The following is a 26,063-nucleotide window of genomic DNA, read 5'->3' as shown; positions in this document are numbered from 1 at the left end:
GTTGACAACTTTTTTGCACGGACACTCCCTACCAAGTTACATATTGGCAAAGTAATTTCTCTCTCGGATCAACCAATTTCAGTGCAAAGTAGTACAATTTTTGAGTTGTCCCCATAAAATGACCATAACTCTTTAAGGAGTTTTCGTACAGAAAAGTTGTCAACTACAAAAATCAGAATTACCATGACACCCTCTCGGAAGTTGGACATTTTCAACTGAAACCGATCAAAGTTGTTAGAATTATGGCCATAACCGTTTAACGAACTGGCTCTCCATAAAGAGTTGAATATCGATCAAACAAAGGAAAAGCAGGCTAAGAAACCAATACATTTATTCAATATTTAATATCCAAGTAGATCAGTTCACAATTTCTGCAACTCCAACCATTGTATCATCCTCGTCTTGGTCCTCCATATACTCTTCTACCAGTGGTGGTCGTTGTGGCCGCGCATTCCCTCCTTGTTGCTGCTGGTTCACAACCGGCTGTTGATTCCCTTGTTGTTGTTGATTCACAACCGGTTGTTGGTCCACGACAGGCGCTTGTTGCCCAGCTAGTTGCACGTTCGCTGCTGCTTGATCAGCTCCTTGTTGTTGTCCTCGGGCTCTTCGTACTCTTTGACCATTATCAGCGGGGTCTCTAGGTTGACCTGCAGCTGGTTGAACTGCAACCACTTGGTTTTGAGCTACTGGACGTTGATTATTTGCTCCTTGTCCCCGATTTACTGGTTTCTTAACATCTGGTTTGGGTGGGATCGGATCTGCAAAAGTGAATGGATAACTATTTGTTAGAGAACGATCGTCTTACCCGGTTTTGGAGGTTTCTTGTTGTTGCCCTGTGGAGTCTTTTGTTTCCCCTTGCCACAACGAGATCTGATGCATTTGAAGTATGCTTCACAAACACCGCCAATAATAATTGCAGCCAAGGCGACACCCACAATAACAAATAACATGGTGTAGCTGAAAATTTTCAATGTTATTTACAATTTCTCATTTTCTATTCTGATTTATTAACACTGCACTTCCAACAACAGCGCTCTATCGAAATCGAAGAAAATTGTGTGCGAAATTGAGAGATTCAGAGAAAAAAAAGGCATTTTTGAAGGGAATTTCGGTGGAGCGCAGTTGTAAGAACTGTGTCGAGCTAATATGATACAAGAACTCACTCTGTTTCGGTGTCACCTCCAGTTTTTCCAGTAGCTATCGTTGTGTTCTTCACCGCACTGGTTCCACCAGATGTTTGAAGTCCAGCAACAGTAGAAGACATCGTTGAGAGAGAAGAATCGAACTTTGAGAAATGAAGGTTGAGAGATTCTAATGGAGTTATCATCGTCTTGAATTTCACAACTTTATCGGTTTGACCAGTGAACGACGTCAGTTTCAAAAATGCTATAAGAGAATCCAAAGCAATGAATTTCCGATCCATCGCCAGTTCAACATCTCCCAATCCAACTAACTTCTCGAGAGCTGACCCATATGACTCAAGTTCTTCAGACTTCACCAAACCATCAATCCATTTTTGAATCTTACCCAGCTGTTTTAAGATTTGTGAACCCAACTCATCGAATCCAGCCCAATCTTTCCTGACTTCAAACTGTTGTGAAGGCACTGGCAGTTGTTCAACAGCTTCCTCAACCACATTCCCCTTTTCAACAAAATCCAACAATTCCTTCTTCCGTTCCAACACCTTCTGGATCCTCGACAAAACTTCGGAAGAATCTCCAATTGGCTTCGAGTACTTAGCGAACTCCTTAAACTCGATGAGCTTCTTTCCGGTTTCCGAACTTTTGATCTGATCTATCTTTGATCGTATCGTTGCAATCAAAGCAGTGGAACCAGCAATAGCAGATGCAGCTGTCGCAATGTCAGTTTCAAAACTAGTTACAGTTTGAAGGTTACTAAAATCAATGACCAATTGAGCAGCTGCAGAAATACCACGTGAATCTTCTTTGATGTCCTTCAGATAGTTGAAAAATGTCAGATAACTCGGCTACTTTCCGCTACAGTTGCGCAGCACTAACGCAGCAGTTATTCGTAGAGTTTACTCCTGCTGCGTCAGAGGCGCGCAAGTGTTGCATAAAAGCGGTGTAGCTGTCATATGTGTGCAGCAGAACTGTTGCGCAACTGTTCCAGTTTTCCCCTTTTCCACCCCTCCCCCTCCCCCTCCAGCTGATTACTGTAATTGCAGCCTAATTAACAAAAATATTTTATCAGTTTTATTAAATAATGAATTCAACTAGCAGAAAGAAACAGGAAAATGAAAATGATTGACAATTGATGAAGTAGATTCCAAAGGGAGTGAAGTTGAAATGTTGGAATTTCACAAAGAAGAATTTGCATGGAGGCGTTTTCGATTGTCACGTCGTGGTGTTGTTGGCATATTTTCAGAGCTGAAAGAACAATAAAAGTGAGGTCAAAAGCAAGAGAAACTTACAATTGGTAGACATCTTCTGGTGTGTAACTATCGACTGGCATATCTTGTGAGCGGGATTTCTCACGGAAAGCCTTCAAATGCTCCCATCTCAAATGTGTGGCGCAATCACTTCGTACCTGTAAGCAGGAAAACATTGAAGATAAAGAAAACATAGAAACTCACGGAACACGAGACGAGAGTTTCCGTGACCTTGTTGAAGTGATAATTCCGAATTGTTCGCCTGAGAAAAAGAAAGTTTTTTAAAAATGTTTCATGTTTTCATTACGAACATTGCTTGCCAGATGCTGTTGTTTGTCATTTTTAAGACAGTTTGTCGGATAGATCTTCTTCGAAGCACTTCTTGTTCTGGAGCAATGAGAGGAAGTTTTTCCATAAAACTGAAAAGTAATTAGTAAGTTAGTTGAATATCTTCGAAATCAGTCACCTGATTGTAGAATCGATGTTTCCAGTCAGAAGCTCGTCAGGAAGGTAAGCTTCGCAGATGTCGAAGCAGAATTCTGAATTGATTGGTTTATGTTCCCTGCTTTAATACTGTAACTTACCTTGTAAGGATCGAAGAACAGGCTCAGGAATGGGCAAGAAATTCCAATCCACGGCTTTACAACTTCTTGGATGGAATGAGTATTTCCAGATATTGAATGACGGGTGTGTAATCTGGAACATTATTGTTCGGAAGGCCTTCGAAAGAAAGGTATGATACCTTTCGGAATAGCTGCACTAGCATATTAGTCAATTGATAAATGACACTCTCTCCGACGAATACATAGTTGGCGTAAAATTTATTCAAATCCTGATCGAAGAAGCATTCGATCGAAGAGATTCTGTGTGATTTATCCAGTTTCCCTGTGTTCCAGAACTTCCAATGGGTTCGATTCTTTAATCGTGTGTGACAGTGAATTGACTGAGCACTCCAGACGTTTAAGAGGTTTCTCAAAGTTCGGAGGCAAAGTGAGCTGTAAAATATTCAAGTTTGTAATCATGACAGCTGCAACCAATCAAAACTAACAAGAAAGAGAGAGGCAGCGTTAAAGGATTTTATGTCTTCCAAATCGCTTCTTTCATTAGCCATAAGCATTGACATCAGTGGGATATTAGGACGTTCGAGTGAGCAAGCCAATTCTTTAAGTTGTACTTCGCTCAGAGAGTTTTGTTGTAGAGCACGTCGCAGTAATTGACCGACCTTCAACAGATTTCCTTCTTTCATAGCATTCGAAAGAGACACTGTAAAACGAACATTTATAACTAGGAGAAGGAAATCTGGAAATACTTGCCTGAAAAAGGAACAGGTATATTACTCGTTTCTTGGAGACTTCTGGTAACACTGAATGACGAATTCAATGAGTTTGAGTGACCTGGAAGTGAGTTGTTCAAAGGATCTTCTTCTTCGATGTTCTCGTTGTAATTTTCAACCGTCTCATTGTACGAAACCGGTTTTAGATCAGTAAACGTCTTTCCCATATCCTCGTATTTGTCACTTTCGTCTTCGAATCTTGGATGCTCAATTGGAGGATAGAAGCCATCATTTCGCAAATTCGACGAAAAATTATTATCTGGATACCCTCTCAACGGTTTTCTTTTAGGAGTCTGAGCATTATTAGTCGTTTGCTGTTCACTTTTTACACTTTTCAATTCGTGTCTTGAATTCTCCTGTAAACCTCGTTTTGGAAACAATACGAAAATGGTGTTTGTGAAGCTTACCTTCGGAAAAACCTCCTTAACACTTTTGTATCCTTGTTTCTGCTTGGCACGAGTGTTCATAGTGATTGAATCAATTGGAGGAATCTATCTTCAAATAAATTCAATCGGCAATGTTACAATTATTGGAAAAATAGAAGGAAAATAGGCAAAAAGAGGGAGGCTACTGGAAAAAATTAAGAAAACAATTGGTGTGTCATTAGAGCGAACTTACAAGTGTTGCACAAGTGTTGCACAAGTGTTGCATAACTGCTGGAGTACTGCTTCCGACATGTGGTAGCGTATTTGAATGTAAAATAATATTGAAGAGACGAATTGGATTAAGAATAATAATCAAGCAAAATTAGAAAACATCTTCATTTAACACCTTGATACAAATGACCTGGACTTAAACTCGAGGATGACACAGAAGCCTATGAATTGGTCAACGTCCACTAATTCATAAGCGAATCCTACAATTTCTCGAAAGTAGTCATTAAATGGCTCACAATTTCGATACAAGCTGTTTAATTCACAGGAAGTATTCGTGAACTTTGTAAGATGTGAAAACGCGGATGTTGTTTTGAACTTTTGAATAAGAGACATTTCTTTTCCATGGACAGTTATCAAACGTTCAATTGATCCGAAACATGTATTTCGTCCTTCATCTTTGTAGTATACAAAACAGCTTTGTTGAAAAGATTTTTCGCAGTACCTTCGGGTTGAGTATATATGAGATTTCCGGCTAACAGTCAATCTGGAAAGAACGATCTTTCTTTTAAAGCTCTTAAAATGTTTTCACCTACAGAAAAGTCTCATTTATCAAATTATTGTCCTCCAAAAACACTCGCTCATCTCGTCCAAACTGTTCATTGTCTATTTTAGCAGAATGTGGTGAGTCATCATCATCAACAGCTTTCATCGATCTCGGAAATTGAATAGGACAATCAATTTTTTTTTATTGCCAAACAACATTGCGATACAGCTCTTTGTAAAGCAATGAATCTGTTTGCCATGTTGACGACTGTTCTTGTGGTATAAACCGACGATCCCCGTCCAAGTACTTGATTTATTCTTTCGAATGAAGCAGCGCTTGAGAGAAGAGGACTTCCGTCTTTTTCCAAACTTTCCACCATGTGGTCCAATACAAACTGAAAAGAAACCATCATGATAGAGAGACGGATACGTTGTCTTACATGTTGTTTCATAGTCCCAAATTGTGGATAATGAGAAGACATCATTTTTTTCACTACGGGAGCTACTTCTTTGATGATTCGACATTGAGAAGCTGATAATCGGGGATCCACAATCAAACGAGTTATCAACCATTGAAGATAAAGAAAGAATAACCACTGTTCTCCTTCATCGTGCAACACGATGAGTGCTGGAACAGAAACATTGAACAGGTTCTGCACTTCGACTCCAGTCCTTGTTGAAAGTTGAATTGGATCCATGAGCATGGTACTGCTCATTCCTTTCGGACTTTTCGCACTGTTCAGTGATTTCTGAACTAGGTCCATTCATCTTGGAAGACCGGAAATCAAAACTTACCGCCCATTCCGCATTGACTGTACTATGAATTTTCACATTATATTTGCTTCCGCCTGCTAGAAGGTTTCTCATTACATCTCTCGACGTGCCTTCGTTAATGAGGTGTAGGCAATCATATCCTTCTGTCCATGGAGCAGGAAGACAAGATTGCTTTAATTCTGAACCAAAACGTGTATTATTTTAAAGTTTTGGATAAAAACTACTAACTTTTTGGAAAATAAGAATTATCGTACTCCTTGGTGTTCTGTTCTAACAACCAGGCAACTTTAGATCCTTTCTTTGTTTTAATCCGTGTACCGACAGCGTCCCATCTCGAGCAGGAACCATACGATTGCCAGACCGGAACTCCATGAATCTTTTTCGATGCCTACAAAAAAGAATGAATGGATGGAGAATAAACGTTAATTTCATTTCTTACATCCATGTCTAAAACGGTCTGATAGATTTCCAAACGAATCTTATACTGAATCCCTTTGATAACTACATCAAATGGATACTTTTGTGTTTCTTCCACTTCTAGCCTGAGACGCTCGAATGCAGAGCAGAAGTCATCACTTTCAATTGTTTTCCCACTGTGAATCATAGAAGAGAGCATCACGACTTCCGGCCTGTATTCCGCATATCCCCACTCGCTTCTGTTCAAATCGTTGGCAGCTACATAAAGAGGCCAATATTCACCACTGAAGTTCCATTTAATTATTTTTTTTGGTAGTGCAACTCACCGGGCCAATCCTCGTTTACGAAAACCATCCATATTAATTGTTAGAAACATGGTGGTAACATTGGGATGATTATCCTGGGCTTGACGAAGCCTTGACAAATACTTCGGGGTTGTAGAAAGCTTTTTCCATAGTGAAGATGAATGAAACTCTCGGTTCTGAAAGTAATATGCCGCCATGCAATACCATGAATTTCTATAATAACCTCAAATCCAAAATCACCAGACTCCAAGATCTCTTTCAATTGGTTCTTGAGTGAAAATGTCAAAATTCTTGTTCCTCCCGCTAAATTCGTCTGTGACTTCCCAACACGAAGACACTCTTCGTTTCTACAATTGTTCTGTTGTGAGAGCAAATGACCACATGAACTGCACTTAGTGTAACTTCTATTCTCATGCTCCGACCATTTATCCACTTTTTTCATCACATCTGTTAACTGAAAACTATTTCAATTGAAATAACCCTTTCCGGCAGATAACTAACCGTAATCGATGGAAACTCTTTCAGCAATCTGGAAACGCTGAAAATATCATGACCGAGCGGGACAAAGATGTTGTTGTACACGAAAACGGAAGACACAATGTTCAGCGCATCTTCCCGGTCTAAAAAATTGTCTTCGATCTTCATAATTATGATATTCTGACAAACCAAATTTCTCCTTAATTGAAACATCTTGTTGTTCCATGAAGTAATCGTAGATTGGCTCGTCGTCAACCTCTGTACCGAGGTCTTCTTCATTTTCTCTTGCATCAATATCATCGTTATCATCTTGAACAGTCGCAACTCTCTTTCTTTTGATTCTCCAGTTTTGATCTGCAATAGGTAACTCTACATTATCTCATTGAAACAGATTGATAACTCACGAATTGTTCTTTTGGATACATAGCCATGCTCACGAAAAATTCTTCTCTTCCAACATTCTTTGTCCATTTCTGAAATTTCATAAATAGACTTTACGACAAATAACTTCTGAAATTTGGAAACTTTGTAATAAAAGAAAACAGAATAAAATCAAAGTTTCGACCAATTAAAACGCAGTTAAAAAGACTATCTCGCTAGGAACCATGTGCAGTTGATGCCGGCCTGCTGCAGAACTGTTGCACAACAGTTGCATTCGGGACTGCAGAACTGTTGCACAACAGTTGCATTCGGGATTCACTAGAAAAGTTTTTGTGAAAGCTGTGTAACTGTTGCATATGTTCTGATTTTTCCTAATTGCTGTGGAACTGTTGCAATCTTGTCGCGTAACTGTTGCAAAAGCTGTGAATGCTGCGTAACTGTTGCGGGAAGTAGCCGAGAAGTCTGACTTAGTTTATTGGTAGGCTGACTTAACTTTTCATAAAAATCTGATTTGCCCATAAGTTCACCCGTTATCTTTCCAACTTTTTCTCCTCCGTTCAAGATTTGCAGGTGTGTTTTCAAGTGACCGAGAACTTTTTGTGCGTCATCAGAACTCGCTTGTGTCAACCGAGAGATTGAATGGATCGTTTCAAGTTTTTTCTCTAACCTTTTCATGTTTTTGCTCAAATTTACAACATTACTTGTGTATCCATCGTTAACTGCCCCAAATGGGCATCCTTGGAATGTGGTGATCAATGTGTCGATAGAGTCCTTGTCATAATTGAGTGTTTGCAAGTTGGTTTCTAACTTCTTGCCATATTGTAAAGATCTTTTAGTGTTTTCCTGTTTTGCTACCTTCCATTTCTCATGCAGTAAGTTCATCGTTTCTGCCAATCCATTGAACACCGACAATCCTCCTTTTCCATTGAACTGTTTCATAGCTTTCTGTAGCCAGGCCTCTTCAGAATCTTTTATAATTTCCTTAAGATCAAGGTATCCATTGACGAGACCAGCTGTGTGTTGCCGATTGATATCGTTGCTACCCGAACGAGAAGACACGATTTCACTCAATGTAGAGATGACAGACCCTGTTCCACCAACCAAACTTTGAAGCTCCAGCAAGTCTTGTTTCAAAAGAGCAGTGATTGAAACATCTGTGTTTTGGATTGCATTAACTTTTGCATTGTCGTAATACTCCATCAACTGAGCAAACTTATGAAACGGCGACATCTCTTTCAAAATGTTAAGAACATTGTCTTTGTTCATTTTTTCCACAGAATTCTTGGATGCTGTTTTGAGTGACTCCAACGAACTTGACGCGTCCTTTCCCTCCTTGAAATCTTCCAAGACACTCAAATCCAGACTTGTCAAAGAGTTCAAACTTTTGAATTTGAGTACATCTGGAATCTTTGTCAAATCACCAGCATCATTCCACATATTTTTCATCGTGTGAAAATCAACAAGATTTTTTTCAGTCACAGCTGATTCCGATGCCATTTTCGAGCTAGTTTCCTTCAACTTCTTTGCAAAATCATCGACTTTCTTCTTGTCAAACGTCTCCAAATCTTTCAGACTAATCCGAGATTCATGAGTTCAGTGATGGCTTGATCAGAAGAAATAGAATTATCGACGAGTCCGTTATACAGAGAGATTCCAGTCACAACACGAGCGAGAGCGGAGATATGTGATTGGAGAGTGGAGAAGGCAGTATCTGGAAAAAGAGATATTGGAAGGGAGGTTTTGATAGGAAGAATTCGTTTTAGTGTTTGCTCGGCACGGTTCTTACAACTGCGCCCTATCGAAACCCTCTTGAAAAATCTCTCTTTCTCTCTGAGTCTCCTAATTTCGCACACAAACTACTTCAATTCCGGTAGAGCACGGTTGTTACAAGCGCGCCGTGCTAATAACTAGAACTTATTGAATACTCACCATTGGATGATCTCTTTCTTCGGGACGAGATATTTCCAAAGTCGGCTGGATCAAAGGAGTTGGTGTCTGCAAGAATACAATCCTTTAGAAGTTCGGAGAGATTATAAACTTACCTCCAGAAGATCTTTTGAATCTGGACTTGTGATTGTCAGAAATCAGAAGTGGTGGATGGCTGGGTACTTGATCATGAGTACCTGAAAATGATGAAAAAATTGTCGATTGAAAATGTGTTCCATTTAAAGGCGTATTGTGGTCTGTTGTGATGTTTTCATCGAATATTGATAGAAAAACACCAAAAACTATCGAAAGTAACGCCAGAAATAGCAGAATGCTGAAAAAACTACTTTAACGAAGTGAAATTTCTAGAAAATTCTTGCTGACCAAACTTTCCGTTGGTTTTTTCAGTATTCTGCTATTTCTGCTGTTATTTTCGATAGTTTTTGGTGTTTTTCTATCAATATTTGACGTATTCTATCGAATTTATTGAAGAAATACAGCAAAAATAAACAAAAATACCGTCAACATTGAAAAAATCAACTTTTTCGAAGTCGAATTTCTAGGCCACGGCCACCAATTTTCTTCGGCCTTCTCAATGACCAAACTTTCCGGCGCTCGTTCTCAGCGGGAGTGGACCGAATTTAAAAATTCTTGAACTATGAAAATGAACTCGCGGAAACTCATACATTATGATATGAAAACGTCACAACAGACCACAATACGCCTTTAATAACTCACTCGAAGAATTTCTCTTGAACTCTTTGTACTGGTCGATGACGGCCGTTGAGACAGCAGGTGGTCCAGGTTTTAAAATTGATCCTTCATTAAAAGCTAGTCATTTACTTTTTTCTAAAACATACCTATACTAGCCGTGGTTACTCCGACCATCAACAGGATCACTTCTTTTATACGCATCAGAGTCTTTTTTACATCTACTTGTATCTACACACGAGGGGGCATCGAATTTTTAGACTGATTTTCCGTGGATGTTATTTTTCACGCGGCGAACCTCACGTCTTTTTGGCTAATGTCATTTTTCTTTTGTTGAATTATGAACAAATATGACATTTTTCATTTCTTTATTTCTTTAGTACTTTTTCGAAAGGGAAATCACCGAATTGATAGCTCTTGAGTAGCTCTTTAGAAGACGAATAAATTTATTAGCTTGTTTGAAGAGGAGAATAAACAGTTACTCTTTACTGCTCGACACTGTATGTTGTAGCCCTCATCAATTTTATAAGCATCCAAAATTGATACGGTTCATCATATCCGCATAAATGTATCATGAATAAACTTGTTTAATTTCTTGAAGCCTTGAATGTTCCTAATGGACTTACTCGCTAAGAAAATTTTTCTATTCACGATTGCAATTGTATCAAGCTTCTCGTGAATAGAATTAAATCGCAAAAAATGTATTAAACAGTACATGCTTTCTTTGTTAGTAGGTCCATAAGGATACCCACCTGAAAGCAAAAAATAACCTTGGAAGAACTCTTCGCAATTCTTAGGCTTAGGCTCTTTCTCAATTCTAAGGCTTAGCCTCTTTGGGTACAGAGAGCCCCCGCCCCTATGCTCAGCGCCCTGGAAGTAGTGATTACCTTAAAACAGGACACCCAGGAGCTTGCTCTCGCCCCGCCCCTATGCTCAGCGCCCTGGAAGTAGTGATTACCTTAAAACAGGACACCCAGGAGCTTGCTCTCGCCCCGCCCCTATGCTCAGCGCCCTGGAAGTAGTGATTACCTTAAAACAGGACACCCAGGAGCTTGCTCTCGCCCCGCCCCTATGCTCAGCGCCCTGGAAGTAGTGATTACCTTAAAACAGGACACCCAGGAGCTTGCTCTCGCCCCGCCCATAAGCTCAGCGCCCTGGAAGCAGTGATTACCTTAAAACAGGACACCCAGGAGCTTGCTCTCGCCCCGCCCTTATGCTCAGCGCCCTGGAAGTAGTGATTACCTTAAAACAGGACACCCAGGAGCTTGCTCTCGCCCCGCCCCTATGCTCAGCGCCCTGGAAGTAGTGATTACCTTAAAACAGGACACCCAGGAGCTTGCTCTCGCCCCGCCCCTATGCTCAGCGCCCTGGAAGTAGTGATTACCTTAAAACAGGACACCCAGGAGCTTGCTCTCGCCCCGCCCATAAGCTCAGCGCCCTGGAAGCAGTGATTACCTTAAAACAGGACACCCAGGAGCTTGCTCTCGCCCCGCCCTTATGCTCAGCGCCCTGGAAGTAGTGATTAACTTGATATTCCGAGTTCGCAACAGGCAAGTGTCTATTTCTTAATTCGACAATAGAAAAAGCAAAACAAGAGCAACTCTCGTTTTCATCGCGTGAAATACACAAAAATGCGCTATTCAAGTTTGAGTGTTAAAAACAAAATTGACGTGAAGTTATGTTGAGCAAAAATATTCTTTCTAAATGTGGCCGCTTGGAGAAGTGGTTAGCGTGGATGGATTTGAATCGAAAGGTTCTTGGATCGATTCCCACCGAGTGCAAATGTGTTTTGTATTCAAGGTGGGAGTCTTCCAGTCCACCGCAATGTCCCCTAAAATGCCCCTTCAAAAAAAATGCCCCCTCGTGTGTAGATACATGCGCGTCTTTTTTACTGCTTCTTTAACGGTAAACGTCAGTGATGTTTCAACGAGTTTTCGCAGAACAAAAATAATGAATATTCAAGTGAAATGTGAAGCTTATAGATTCTTTTGAAAGGTTAATAAGAGGCCGACCTTTGTTACAAAAGGTAGTGAAACTTGTTTTGAAAGTCAAAGGTCAAATACGTAAAAATAATTATTATGGACGTTTGACAGAAACAATTTTCTTTCAAATGTTGAAATTTTTAACCAAACCGTAACTGTGATTTATTTTTGAAGTCTTTATTCTTATGATTAGGGGCTCCCGGTATAAAATATTAAATGGCTGTTACTTTTTTTCTATAGATACTTGGCTTCCATCAAAGTTTTTTTTTTCATGACATAACAAAAAACATTTTTACTTTCAAAACATTTATTAGGCAAGAAATACTATCACATAATCAAACTTCCATTCATTTTTGATGGCTGTTCTCTGAGAGTCTTCCACAAATCTGGAAATTTTGAGGGGAAACAAAAACTTTGTATTAGAATAAAATAAGCTTACATTTTCGAACCCATCTCCATCTTGGAATCCTTATAAACATATTCGAAACTTTCTTCACCCATACTTGTCACTCCATATTCAGCAACTTTGTCGTTGAGTTTCAACAGAATGACTTCTGTAATTTCAGTAACGATTAGAAAAGTCCCCCATGGAATTCAACTCACTTTTTATCATTATTTCACTTTCCAGAGATTAGGATTCACAAAAAATCAATAGAAGAGGGGGATCGCCATTCCGGTAGGCAATCTGAAAATAGAAATATTGAGACTTGCAAAATATCGGCCCGGTCGGCCCTAAAAATGTGCATGATTTTTACACAACATTTTTCGCATACTTGCAACGGGCCGGGCCGGGCCGATTTGAGAATTTTCACCGGCCCGGCCCGGTCGGCCCGGGTCACAGTACAAAAATTTGAAAATTTGAATTTTTTAGAAACTTTTTAGATTTTTTCGCAAAAAAGTCGATTTTTCAATGTTTTTACATATCGATAAAACTCAAGTGTACATAGGATTTTTGACTATTTTTGATGAAAATTTCAAAAAATTTCGAAAAAATTTTTGAAAAAATTGTGCTCATTTTTTGACTCCGGCCGACCGGGCCGATATTTTGCAAGTATGATTTTTCGCAATTTTTTAAAATTTCAATCATAAACAGTCAAAAATCGTTGTATGTAAACTTGTATTTTATCGAAATGTAAAAACCTAGTCAAAAAATCGAAAAAGTTTTCAAAAAATTCAAATTTTTGTACTCTGACCCGGGCCGGTGAAAATTCTCAAATCGGCCCGGCCCGTTGCAAGTCTGGAAATATTTGCAATTTAGGCTGTCGCGCCTCTGGCATCTTTTCTTGAAGCTACGGTACTCGAGTTAAAGTGGAGACTGTATTCAGAAATAAATCAAAAATGCGGATATTGTAACGACACAGATACATGGATCGGGAAGATTTCGAATCACAAAGTGACAAGAAAGCGCGCCGAAGGTGCGACAGCTGGTTCTAAGTTTGTAGGTTTAACTACGTATTGATGGTTTTGAAAACTCTGAAAAAAATTAGGTTTACCTTGTCAAAACTCGGCTCGAAACATTAGAATTCATTAAAAAATCAAATAAAACGAGTGGGTAGAACAGCAACCGGCCGCTCAAGGTGGACTAAACATTGGGAATAGTGTTGTCGTGGGCTCCGTCGAGCAGAAAAAGAGAGGGAACGAGTGTGCAAGGGACTGCCGGCGAGCCATTAAAAACAAGTGTCCGGGAAGAGATTTCAATGGGATTTCGTGAGGAAGCCGGCTGTCGGATAATGAAGGGAGCACACTTAAGAACATGTGTTTTCTCACGAAATTTCTTCTCCTTCAGTGAGTTTGACAGTGTAAAACCCAGTGACCCCGACTTAAAGATTCCTGCGTTTTCCAGAAAAACATACCTCTGTTCCTGTTGGAATGTTTGGATGGCGCATCGATTGTTGCACGGAAACTTATAGAAGAAGGGAGGGCGGTTGGAACAAAATGTCTGTTGCAAACTTGTAAACACAGAACAATGGAAGATTTTATGGCCATGTTCAGGGATTCAATAATGTAAGTTTGAGGTGTAGATTTACGGGATTCTGTGTAGATTTACGAATCAACTTTTACGAACCCCCACACAATCGTGATTCGTATCAGTATTCCTTCGAGAGACGACGCAATGATGATTCTGCGACTCTCTGGATTCGATGGAACGGACGAATACTTGGTACTGGTCATTGTGCCAATGAGGACTACTGTATTTATGGAAGAATGAAGTTCTGAAAATTTATAAAAGTTTTTGATAGTATGAGAGCCAGCAGCTCTTAATGTCACCTCGACAACATGGTCTGTCACAATTTACAAGTTTTGACAGACATTCACGTGTCTAACATAAGGTTGAGACAGTTTTTTTTGGTGTGTTTTGTGAAATATGTTCTTGATTGAAAATTTTGGTGATATTTTATAGTTTATTATCCAAATATTTTACAAAAAATCATAAGTTAGACAAAAATCATACAAAACTCATATGCTTCTTGCTCCGCAGTAAGTGTTGGTGCCCGGACCACGCCTTTTTGGTGCTCTTCTTGCTCGTGGTTTCTCAGGATCAGCCGGTTCTTCTTTTTTCTGCCCAATCCATCCGGAGCAGTTGGTCTCTCCACATCGCACTTGAGAAACTTCTCTGAAATTTGAAAATGTCATACGAAAACTTTTGAAGATGTTCTTACAGCTTCTCGCCATAGTGAACAGTTAGCTCATCTCCTTCACGAATGAGACGTTTCGCAATGAAGACGATTGTCCTTTGAATCTTCTATCGATTTGCCATCTTTCTGCCACCATGTTAGGAGAGCATGAGTGATTGGCAAATCTTGTCAGATTGCCGCTCTCCGTTGGGTCAACGAACAAGTCTTCAACTTTATACGCATAGAAATCAGTAATGTTTTTCTTCTTATACTTCAGAACTCTTTTCTCGTGTCCTTTTTTTGGGATGATTGGCCCGGCATAAATGCAAACTTAATCGCCTTCATAGATATTTTCCTTTGCGAATAGTCCGGGTTTCACTTCAATATTCGCGCACACCTTCTGACGAATTCTTTGTTTTTCACAAAACTCGCTGCAGCTTGCGTTGCATTCGATTTTGGCAGCGAAATTTTCGCAAGTGTCGTCGTTGCAGCGACATTCTAATTTTTCGCATCTAAAACTCAAAATTTAAATCATGAATAGCTTTTTATTAACTTACAAAGGAACTCTTTCAATTTTCCATCCTGTGAAATCGCAGGAACGATGAAAGTAGCACTTGAAATGGGAGTGGAACTTCCCGAAAGTTTCCTGAATTGTGAGAGACTTGTAAATTAGTAATTGTTATGCTACTTACCTTTGGTGCAGTTTTGAGGATAACTTTGGAGACCTTAGCCATTTTGCTCATAATAAGAAGTAGGGACAAGGAAAGGGGGGGGGGGGGTGGGGGGTTAGGATTCACAAAAAATCAGGAGAAGAAGAGTGACCGTCATACCAGTAGACAGTCTGGGGGATAATGAAACTAGATGACTCTGACGAAACAGGCGGATAATCTGCGACCCCGCGTTTTCGTTGCGAGACCAGACCGCACAAGAAATTGAATGCGCCTTTAAGATCGATGTGAGAGGAGTAGTATGCCTGTTGCACAAGATGCCCGTGGGAAAATAAGATCAACAGTAGAGGCCTTCATAACCGACGTCATTTGTGTGTTGGATGCACTAGCACCACTTGTGGATCTTACTATTAGATAAGATCTCATTTTGTGAGTCCGAGTCCGGGACGTAGGTTGGCCCTCTTCATTTTCAACGACTATCGCCCGTCTTCTGAACAGTCCGTAGACCTTCTGTTTCATTCTCGTCTGACAATAAAGTCGTCCTCCTTCCCTCTCCTCAACCTCCCTCCGGAAGTTATTCTTCATGTCATCCAATGAACATTGGCGCAAGGCCACTCAGCTAAATTTCTTGTCTTTCCAATCTTTACAGGATAAGAATTGAATGCGGGGAAGAGAGGGGGTAAAGGAGAAAGAAAAACATCAAAACGATTACAAAGTTTTTCTTTTCGAGTCAAACAAGTACCTTTTTTAAAGCCCAAAATTGAATAAAATGTCCATGAATTCTTCTAAAATGCTCGAGTTCTCTAAAAAATCTGGAATATTAGAAACAAAAAAACAATGTCTGAAAGTCTTTAACTAATTTATTCCAAAACACTCTTTATTTTCATATTTATAATCATTTCCAGCACCATCATTCAGCTTTGGTTTATTCATCACTTTGTGGGCATTTCACCTTCTCGAGGTTTCTCATTTGGATGATCGAAACTCCCCCATCAGCTGATATGTAGCAGATTGTTCCGAAATTCTGTAATTTAAATCGATTTCTACATTGAAACAATTTGAAAAGCACAAACCTCTGTGTCGTCGGCATAGTTCGAAGCGGAGAATATGGTAACAAGCTGGGTTGAGTACCACTCGAACCCCTGATGCTTCGACTGAAGAATTTCTAGATTGGACAACAATTCATAACTGTGTACTTACTTGATGTCCTGTGATGATCAACTCAATATCCAAATTCTCACAGATCGATCCCACCGCTCTCTTGTTGAACTCTATCCCAAGCCCTCGCACTGCATTCTTGATGAAACGGGGGTACCTGAAAGAAATTGATGATACATTTAGAGAGAGGCTTCTATCAACTCACTTTGAGTTGTAACCCTTACGACCAACCGGCATAGGATCACTCCAAAGTAAGTCTAAAACAATATTAGAGATATCGGTAATTGGTCGTTTGACCTATAAATCAAAAATTAATGTGGAATTTGTGGAAATATCAAAACTCACGTTTTCGATATCCTTAAGAGTTCTCAAATGCGGCAAGATTCCGCCATGCATGCACAAAATACGTTCGCTGATAACCGCAGCAATTGGCATATAAGAAAACACCTCATTGTACAGATTCCAAAGTTCGGGTCCCTTCTCGAATTTATCAATCAGTTCATCTCGAAATCCATAATTCGCATTCACACTTGGAGTTTCATGATTCACTCTAATCATAGTGACATTATTGTAGTAGAGTTTGAGCGAAAAGAGGAGAACCATGATTTGAATCGAATTCACTCCTCTGCCAACGTAGTCTCCGAGGAATAGATATCTGGAAGAAAAGCAAAATTATGGGAAGAATTCCACACAAAAATCTATTAGTTTCTGATAATTTAATTTAATTTCAGCAGTTTTTCGAGATTTTTGGCATTTCATTGCTCGAAATTCAACTATAATCACAGAAACGAATTATCTGAAATCAAGAACATACTTATTTGTTGCGAACGGCGTGCAGTCAAAACTAGCGGGGAAATTCTCTGGATCAACATGCAAGTTTCGGACCAAGTCGATGAATTGACCGTGTGTATCCGCCACAACAACAACCGTTGCCTTTACAACAGCTAAAGTTGGTTCAGATTTCAGTCTCTCTATCATATCTAATGCCAGATCTTTCAGTTCTTGTGCTTGGTAAGGGATCTGGAATTTTGTTTTATTATTGATCTCAAATTCTAGTTTTTTCCACATACCGGTGATTCGCATATACATTCGCCCGAAGATGACGTTTAAGTAGCGATCGAACGTCAGATTTATAGTCTGGAAAAAAGTTAACATAAAAAGTAATTTCTGTATGTTGAAAGTGCTGAAAATCAGGATTTAAAAAAAAAGATTTAAAGGCTGAATAGTACTTTTAGCCACCCTCTGAAAAAGAACTCGTTTCAAAAAGATTTAAGTGAATTGTAGGGAATTGCGAGAACTGTAGCTCTTAAGAGACAATCTCTGACTGGCTCGAGCATAGGCCTACAGGCCATGTTACACATGCACCAAGTTGATCCGTTTCGGCTAATTTTTTTTATATGTTGGTACCCTAGGAATTCTAAGAATTTTATACCATACCCTATTAAGCTCCGCCCCCTTTGACCTACCAAAACGATCAATTAAAGTTGAAAAATGAAAATTTTTCTTTCGAAAGATAGGATCAAAATTCTTTCAGAAATGAATTGCCAGCCTCATTTTGTGCATTTTATAAGATAAACTATTTTTTCTAGCTACCCTGCATCATATAGAAAAAATCACTTTTTTGAAAAATTTGTCAATTTTTTCATGTTTTTTGGATTTTTCGGTTGGTCGAAGTACTGCGGTCCGAAATAAATTTATGATTTTAAGATACACATTTGTGTTGGCTATCTGAAAATATAGAGAATTTTTCCAGATTTGGGTGTCTAGCCGAGTTATGATCAAAAAAGTGACAAAATTTGAGACATTTTAACGTACCCCCCTCCATGGTAAAAAATGACTGGGTGACAAAAATCAAAAATGTTTCGGATTTGAGTTATTTAAAGTTGAAATAATACTCACAAAAATTTGCAGACACTTCTGACAACATTTCAGTGAGTTACAGACACCTCCTCCATTTTTTCAACTCAAAAAGTTTGAGCTCTCGTAACTTTCCAGATTATGACTCAAAATTTTAGAAACTTCAGGAAAATAGTGAAATATACTTTAAAAACACAAAAAAATAACTAAAAGTCAGTTTCTATCATTTTGTTCAACTTTGTTCTCATTTCATATCTGAGAACTTCATGGGTCTACGAGAGCAAGATATTCTGGCGCATGAAAAACCAGAATTTTTGTTTATAATCTACTTTCAACAATTTATTTGTGTTTTTGAAGTATGTTCTACTATTCTCTCAAAGTTTCAAAAACTTTGAGTCATAATCTGGAAAGTTACGAGAGCTCAAACTTTTTGAGTTGAAAAAATGGAGGAGGTGTCTGTAACTCACTGAAATGTTGTCAGAAGTGTCTGCAAATTTTTGTGAGTATTATTTCAACTTTAAATAACTCAAATCCGAAACATTTTTGATTTTTGTCACCCAGTCATTTTTTACCATGGAGGGGGGTACGTTAAAATGTCTCAAATTTTGTCACTTTTTTGATCATAACTCGGCTAGACACCCAAATCTGGAAAAATTCTCTATATTTTCAGATAGCCAACACAAATGTGTATCTTAAAATCATAAATTTATTTCGGACCGCAGTACTTCGACCAACCGAAAAATCCAAAAAAGTGATTTTTTCTATATGATGCAGGGTAGCTAGAAAAAATAGTTTATCTTATAAAATGCACAAAATGAGGCTGGCAATTTATTTCTGAAGCGATTTTGATCCTATCTTTCGAAAGAAAAATTTTCATTTTTCAACTTTAATTGATCGTTTTGGTAGGTCAAAGGGGGCGGAGCTTAAAAGGGTATGGTATAAAATTTTTAGAATTCCTAGGGTACCAACATATAAAAAAATTAGCCGAAACGGATCAACTTGGTGCATGTGTAACATGGCCTGGTGGCTTGAGCGAGACATTGTCTCTTAATCAGAATACATACCTGTCATTTTTCCGTTTTGCGATTCGTTTTCTTTTGGTAACCACAAAACTCGTCAGAAATTTCAAGAATATGTAAAAACAGAAGCTCCTCATGCTCTTGGTAAAACTGAATTTTCACCGAATGCCACGTATTGAGAAGCCACGAGAAACACGTCACCGGAGCATACGGTAAGGAAAATAAGTTTACGTGAAATATGCTTTTCTGTTTTTCATTAAATTAACAGCTGTGAAGTTTGTTTGTCTGTAGTTCTTTCGCTTTTTCTTCACTGAATTTCATTGAATAAACTCGTTTTCATCTTCTTTAATGTATAAAGCTCTTCCTCGAAATTGTAAACTCGAGTTTGAAAAAGGAGCGAGAGAGCAGAGATTTGTGTGCTAAAACAAGAGAGACGCAGAGAAAGGCGCGCATTGGTGGGGAATCGTCATTTATCGCAATATTTAAATTATTTCTCTAAAAAAATTCCCGCAATAAAATCCTGACTTTTATCTGTGATCTCCGGTGCTGAATGTTTGAAGCATGATTTTCGCTAGATATTCTGTTTATTTTTCCTGATTTTTGGACTTTTTTTCATTGCTCCTCGCAGTCTCAGCTGCAAATTCCCATGATTTGCCACGAATTTTCGTTATGAAATTGAGATTTTCATAAATATTTCAATTTTAACGATGTTTCATCAAATTTATTCACAACATAGACGTGTTCTATCTTCTTCCTTTGTTTATTTTGGGCATCTCATGGTTGCCTCTTAGGTGCTCAACACCCAGAGTAGAACCATGTACTCGAGCGAATACTTTCCGATCCACATAATCACCAAGGAAGATGTATCTGAATCATAAGAAATTGTAAAGGTGATGGAATGTTAAACTAACTTTCTTCCAGTGAAGTCTGGAGCCTTCTTCCTTTTTTGTCTTTTCGTGGATCATCAAAATTCGCATCAGATCCTCATATTGTCCATGAAGATCTCCGACAACAGTAACTGGTGCTTCGATTTCAATAAGAGATGGCCCTCGTCGCAACATTTCAGTGGCATCGTCCGTAAGAGTTTTCAATTCTGCCACGGTGTATTCGATCTGAAAATTTTTATTTTTGTAGTTATATGAGTGTGGCAATCAACCTTACGCTTCGCCCGTTTTTCCAATTCGAAGAATTGAAATGTCTCTCGAGCATTTTGACACGTGGAACTCTATTGTCTGTCATTTTTGGTGAATAGACTGAAAATGAAGATATCTAGGAGAGTTGAAGCAAACAAAAGCTCATAGTGACTTCTGTCATTATTTTTGGGCCGGATAGCGGGTTCCCGACTTCCCCTCTGTCCGGATGGAAGCCCTAATCAAAAAATTAAGGGAATACAAGATTTTTGTGCTCGCCACTGTTATTCAAACTCACTTTATTTATGAAAAGGCAGCGAAAATATTAGTAGTAGAGGAAGGCTATTATTTGTTAGTTGAAGCTGTTCGAATTTCGAGACTGAATTTTTTCTAAACTTTTATTCCCACATCGACACGAACACGTAACTAGGGTAGATCTTATCACAAGAAAGGGCGAGTTCCATTCACGTAATTATTAATTTTTCAGTGCTTTTCTCTCCTCAATCTTCCTCCTGACAAGGGAAGTCTTTGGAGACGCCACTTTCAAACGAGCTATAAATTTGGTCATAGGTATTTTCGACCACGGGGATTCCATTTCTGGAGTCAAAACCTGCTAAATGTCTCTGTGAGCCGAGTTATGAGCTTTTGAACTTTTTGTATAGATAAGCTTTTTCACATGAAATTCTAAATCGACAAGTAGTATACGCTAGATTTTCTCTTTTTTGCAACTTACAAACACAGGTAAACCGCTGGGGAACACAAATTCAACTGAGCAGTGGCGTATATACGTCCGATTTGGAATTCCATGTGAAAAAGCTTGCCCATTTGAAAAGTTTAAGAGCTCATAACTCGGCTCACAGAGACATTTAGCAGGTTTTGACTGCAGAAATGGACTCCTCGTGGTCGAAAATACCTATAACCTAATTTATAGGTCGTTTGAAAGTGGCGTCTCCAAAGACTTCCCTTGTGAGGCTATTCTTCATGTCATCCAATCGATGGATTATAGAGATTTGTAAGTTAAAAAAGTCTCATTTAAGCACCGGTACATTAACTTGTAATTTCAGCATTACCCTCTCTTTTCTCTCGAAAAGAGCAAAATGCTCCGCGGAGTCCATGAACTTGAAACACAGAACTCAAGCTGTCACGATAGGTAATCCGGTTAATATCACTATGCTCGTTGGTAACAAACAAATGGTTTGGAAGTTTTCACTGAAAAACATCCCTGTGGAGCAAACAAATATTTCGTTGTCATTACTGGACAAAGTCGATTTGGTAACATATACTTCACGAATAACAGAATGGAGTATGGAAGGGCTTTGCATCAAAAACTGGTATACTCATTTCAAGACAATCTTTGGGTTTTCAAGATATACAATTCTTCATTTTCAAGAAAACCCATCAATGTATGAGATTGGAGAAATTCGATCCACATTTGAACCTTTTGACAAACTTATTTTTTCAAGAAATCCCGGTTTGGACAGCTATTTGAAGTCTATACTGAGAAATTTACAACCAAAAAATATATTTTTTACAATGGATCTATTGAACACTCAAACCAGCCTCAACAGATATTGATTCAAAACTATGATGACTTGGAAATCTATTCCGATACGGTTATACCGATTGCGGAAAATTCCCTGAGAACTCAAATTTTGATTTTAAATTTTGACGCTCCCGATAAAATTACAAAAATTCGTGGTGAAGGCCGATTATTCTGGTTCTGATTGTGAGCCATGTTTTTCCCACCAGCGATGATGGTTTTTGGCGCAAAACACAAATCCTGATTGTTTTTTCTAAAAACCAGACAAAAACACAAAGTAGCCAAATAAAAATGTTTGCAATTCATTCGTGTGACTTTTGCATAATTGAATTTGATCGAAATTCGCCAGAACGTTTTTCGATACATGGCTACTGACGGAGCATAAAAATAAACAATGAAAATACGGCAATTTTATTTATTTCATGTTTATTTTCTTGAGAAAACGAGAATACAAAATAATTGACATTTCTCAAGCAGCAATTATATGTCCAGTGCTGATAGTTGACTTTGTCAGTGTACTTTTCCGGTAGACACTAACTTTTTTATCTCTCTGAAATCATACATTGTTATTAAGGCGGCACACTTTTTTACAAGCGCGCTCTACCGAAACTGAGAAAAGTCGCGTGAGAAATGGAGAGACGCAGTGAAAAAAAGACATTTCTCAAGAGGGTTTCGGTAGAGCGCAGATGTGATACCCGTGTTGCGCTAGTATGTGTTCACAGGGGTGAGAAGCGTAAGGTCCGCAAAGAAAATATTTTATTTTTTTGAGTCGCGTTGCGTGCGCGTCGCGGTTTATATTGAAAAATGCGGCAAATAAATGTATTAGCACGACACGCGTTTTACAACCACGCTCTACCGAAACTGAAGAAAATTGCGTGAGAAATTGAGAGATTCGGAAAAAAACGAGAAATTTCTCAAAGGGTTTTCGGTAGAGCGAGGTTGTAAGACGCGTGTCGTGCTAATATAATCAGTCAAGGACAACCAATGCAGACGCGCTCTATTGGCAAGCATGGTATATTATTTCAGACTTGCAAAATTCCGGGCCGGCCCGGTCGGCCCGGATTTGAATTTTTGAACTTTTTTCACTACAATTTTTTGTCTCCAAAAATTTATTTTCTGAAAATTTTTCATATTTTTCCTCAAGTATATTTTTCAAAAACCTTCGAAACCTACAAAAATTGTTTTTAAGAAATAGTTTTCAAAAAAAAAATCGGGAAATTTTCGAAAAAAAAAAAGATTTTTTTTCAGTACTGAACTTCCGGGCCGACCGGGCCGGGCCGGGCCGGGCCCTAGAAATTTTCATTCCGGCCCGGCCCGGCCCGGCCCGTTGCAAGTCTGCATTATTTGCGTCACGGTGAACTTTCGACGTAAATAATGTACCATGCTTGCCAATAGAGCGCGTCTGCAGAGGTTGTCCTGGATTCAACGTGATAATTTGAATTTGGCACCATGTCAACAGTTGTGCGATGGAGCGCGTTTCCGCGACCTGATACCTCGCACTGTTGTGTGTTGTTCTAAAGAACGCGTTGAGCTACATTCTTATAATTGACACCTTTTTTCAGAGCTCTCAAAGTTTTGGAGATACTTTTGGACTCCACATAACATACCCTTATCCCAAGTTTCCTCAAAACTCCACTCCTGATCGTCTTATTAAACTTTAAGTATATAACAACCGGGGCAGCATGCCCAAGTTGCCAGCTCAACTGCCCAATAATGATAAGCCAAGGGGGGACCTCAATATAGTTCATGGTGACGTAGATGATAGAAACATTGAGATTGACAGCACAAATCATGACGGATTGCAAAAATACATTAATGCTCTGTAAAACAAATATTAGCATACTTATCAACACGTGCCGACTAGCTTCGAACGGTGATTTTGTGAGCTGAAAAATATATCAAAATGTAGATCTCGTCGAGATCTGTGTCGGTGTCCTATTTAATGTGCCGCGGACCGGGAAAAAACGCCAAAAACGGGCACAATAACGAATGGCTATTCGACCCGTGGTATGTAACAGACATAGAACTTGCCGAGATCTACATTTTGGTATATTTTTCAGCTCCAGCCCGTGTCGGACACTTTGAAGCCAGCTACAGTATCCCAGCTTACCGCTTTCCTTGACTCTGACCCAGCTGTATTCTTCAGCTTTGATCTCAGTACAATGCAGAAGAGAATATAAAGAGAGCAGGTGAGGAAGACTACCAAAAAGTTGTTAATAAAAATAGGAAAATTCTCGTATTCCATAGCTTTTCCCTCGAAAATCATTGGATCGAAGAACCAAGTATGAAATTTAGAAGTGAAAGCGGTAGGTGTATTGCAGAAGAAAAAGTATAAACCATAGATGATAGCTACCAGAATAAAGAGGTATGTACGGTTGCCCTCAAAAAAGAAGGCTATGGCTCTTGGACTGGTTAGATCGAGTAATCGATTGGTTATCAACGTCACTGCAAGCACATTTGAAACACACCAAAGCGATTCTCCAGTCATTCCGGAAAACTGGATCACTTCTGGATGGGTACAAAAAACGGCACCTTCGTAAGTAAGCCATCCTGTTATCATACAGTTCACAATTATGGATAAGAAGTCAACCACCGCCAAGGCTGTCATGATTTTGTAGCAAGACATTTTGAAGTTTTCTTTTTCGATCATTACAAAGAACACTGGGATATAGGCAATGTCCACGAGGAGTCCAGCCACTCCTTCGGTGATTCCGAAGATTGGACGAGAGACACCGTCTCTTTTGGACCATTCTTCTGGGGTATGGGCGCTGGAACGATATGGAGAGTGCAAAGAAGCGAGACGCACTAGCTTCTCTGCGCTCTCTTCGTCAATAAAGGCGCGTATATGAAAAGCTTCACAACCTGTGATGAAATCTACTACTACAAAAATGTAGACCTAGTTTTGATCTACACATCCATATAACATTCAAAGTCATACTTGTCAATACCCGGTCCAGTCCGACAAGGCCCGGGAAGACCCGAAGGCTTGACCGGGCTGTGGAAAATTTTTGGATGCCCGGTTTCAAAAAATGAACCAATTTTTTTCAACTTTTTTTTGAAACTTTTTCAGTTTTTCAAAGTGAACATTTCTGATTCTTTTTTGAATTTCTTCTAATTCTGAATGGTAGTCGAACATATGAAACATTCGAAATTTTAACTTTGGCGCCAAAATATTCGGGACGGGCCTTGAAAAGTATGTTCAAAGTGGTCTAATCCAACCTACCTGCAGTTATAAAGGGGATTCGCTTGAACTGAGCCGTACTTGATAACATTGTTCATTGTTACAGAAGCTGAAATAAAATAACACCTTTGTTCGATTTTTATACCAAATGGTTATGGAGTAAACAGGAAGGAAAGAATGCAAAAATACTTCCAAGCGACAAAAAGGTAGCCGTGTACAACTTAGGTCTGACGAATTCACATTTTCCGAAAAACAAACGAAAACAAAAATGCGACGGCGGAGAGAAAAAAGAATTTTAATTAATTTGCTGAAATTGGAATTTGTCTGTGAGATTTTTTGAATTACACCACATATTCTTGTGGAGTTGTTAAACAGTAGCTTACCATAACGACTCAGGCTTTTGTTTGATCTACAGAATAACTTATGAGAATTCATAAAAATTCGATTAACTTAATAATAATGGCTCAAGTTTGACAGGAATCCGTTATAAAACCCATTTCTTCAATTTCTTCTTGTTTTCCAAGTCAAAAAATTTAGATTTTGATAACTTTAATAATTTCTCTAAGATTTTTTTGGGCCAGGCGAGCTACTATGCCATTATGATACATTTCCGACCGGTGAAGCCTGACCAGGAGAACATTTTCAGAAAACTCAAAATTCTAAAGTGACAAGAGACCAATGCACCACTATGCATCACTCAACACTAAAAACAATAAACGGGTCAGTGAAAATTTGTGTACTGTTTTGCCGTCTGCACAGCTCATTTGATTATTCTGCTGAAACGAGTCTCTAGGGCGCATACAGGGGTCTTCCTGAGTTATGACTTTGACCTGGTCCTCGACTGGACCCTAAGACCATTGCCAACAGAAAGATTGGTCGAGTCTGCATTTTTCTGCCCCACACCGTCCATCACCCTTCTTTTCATTATTTCATTCTCGTCCTTTCTTAAGTGATGACGACCTCATTTCCTTGCGCACCGTTGGTGCAATTCATCCCAGCCGAGAGTGTTCTATATCCCACGACCTGATGAATTGTTTATTCGTTTAGCCAATCTCGAGGAC

General features: G+C 39.0%; 7 protein-coding genes across 7 annotated transcripts; all 7 read right to left on the bottom strand.

The window, feature by feature from the left end:
* Window positions 1–357: 357 nt before the first annotated feature.
* GCK72_008687 (uncharacterized protein) lies at window positions 358–4,189 on the bottom strand (the record flags this gene model as incomplete). The annotated part of the gene is made up of 11 exons (XM_053726978.1): window positions 358–758; window positions 806–957; window positions 1,164–1,895; window positions 2,432–2,547; window positions 2,594–2,651; window positions 2,701–2,808; window positions 2,856–2,928; window positions 2,974–3,085; window positions 3,132–3,384; window positions 3,699–4,078; window positions 4,130–4,189. The coding sequence occupies 11 exons, from the start codon at window positions 4,187–4,189 to the stop codon at window positions 358–360; spliced, it is 2,445 nt and encodes an 814-aa protein (XP_053586555.1).
* Window positions 4,190–5,052: 863 nt separating this feature from the next.
* Window positions 5,053–8,712, bottom strand: GCK72_008686 (uncharacterized protein; the record flags this gene model as incomplete). Its single annotated transcript, XM_053726977.1, has 11 exons — window positions 5,053–5,256; window positions 5,302–5,610; window positions 5,657–5,814; window positions 5,864–6,023; window positions 6,075–6,336; window positions 6,379–6,533; window positions 6,581–6,811; window positions 6,859–6,977; window positions 7,024–7,188; window positions 7,239–7,307; window positions 7,917–8,712. 11 exons carry the CDS (start codon window positions 8,710–8,712, stop codon window positions 5,053–5,055), a joined length of 2,628 nt encoding a protein of 875 aa, XP_053586554.1.
* Window positions 8,713–8,783: 71 nt separating this feature from the next.
* GCK72_008685 (uncharacterized protein) lies at window positions 8,784–10,056 on the bottom strand (the record flags this gene model as incomplete). Its single annotated transcript, XM_053726976.1, has 4 exons — window positions 8,784–8,926; window positions 9,145–9,210; window positions 9,258–9,338; window positions 10,002–10,056. 4 exons carry the CDS (start codon window positions 10,054–10,056, stop codon window positions 8,784–8,786), a joined length of 345 nt encoding a protein of 114 aa, XP_053586553.1.
* A 4,724-nt stretch (window positions 10,057–14,780) lies between these two features.
* Window positions 14,781–15,183, bottom strand: GCK72_008684 (uncharacterized protein; the record flags this gene model as incomplete). Its single annotated transcript, XM_003093736.2, has 3 exons — window positions 14,781–14,961; window positions 15,007–15,095; window positions 15,142–15,183. 3 exons carry the CDS (start codon window positions 15,181–15,183, stop codon window positions 14,781–14,783), a joined length of 312 nt encoding a protein of 103 aa, XP_003093784.2.
* An 859-nt stretch (window positions 15,184–16,042) lies between these two features.
* Window positions 16,043–17,364, bottom strand: GCK72_008683 (uncharacterized protein; the record flags this gene model as incomplete). Its single annotated transcript, XM_003092248.2, has 6 exons — window positions 16,043–16,141; window positions 16,191–16,271; window positions 16,318–16,432; window positions 16,481–16,572; window positions 16,621–16,930; window positions 17,090–17,364. The coding sequence occupies 6 exons, from the start codon at window positions 17,362–17,364 to the stop codon at window positions 16,043–16,045; spliced, it is 972 nt and encodes a 323-aa protein (XP_003092296.2).
* A 2,636-nt stretch (window positions 17,365–20,000) lies between these two features.
* On the bottom strand, window positions 20,001–20,390 carry GCK72_008682 (uncharacterized protein; the record flags this gene model as incomplete). The annotated part of the gene is made up of 3 exons (XM_003092251.2): window positions 20,001–20,018; window positions 20,063–20,263; window positions 20,313–20,390. 3 exons carry the CDS (start codon window positions 20,388–20,390, stop codon window positions 20,001–20,003), a joined length of 297 nt encoding a protein of 98 aa, XP_003092299.2.
* Window positions 20,391–23,335: 2,945 nt separating this feature from the next.
* On the bottom strand, window positions 23,336–25,100 carry GCK72_008681 (uncharacterized protein; the record flags this gene model as incomplete). The annotated part of the gene is made up of 3 exons (XM_053726975.1): window positions 23,336–23,641; window positions 23,932–24,589; window positions 25,045–25,100. 3 exons carry the CDS (start codon window positions 25,098–25,100, stop codon window positions 23,336–23,338), a joined length of 1,020 nt encoding a protein of 339 aa, XP_053586552.1.
* Window positions 25,101–26,063: the final 963 nt, after the last annotated feature.

The sequence above is a fragment of the Caenorhabditis remanei genome, chromosome III (assembly GCF_010183535.1).
Source record: "Caenorhabditis remanei strain PX506 chromosome III, whole genome shotgun sequence".
NCBI lineage: Eukaryota > Metazoa > Nematoda > Chromadorea > Rhabditida > Rhabditidae > Caenorhabditis > Caenorhabditis remanei.
Note: the sequence above shows the minus strand (reverse complement) of the source record. Positions and strands in the feature narration are given on the sequence as shown.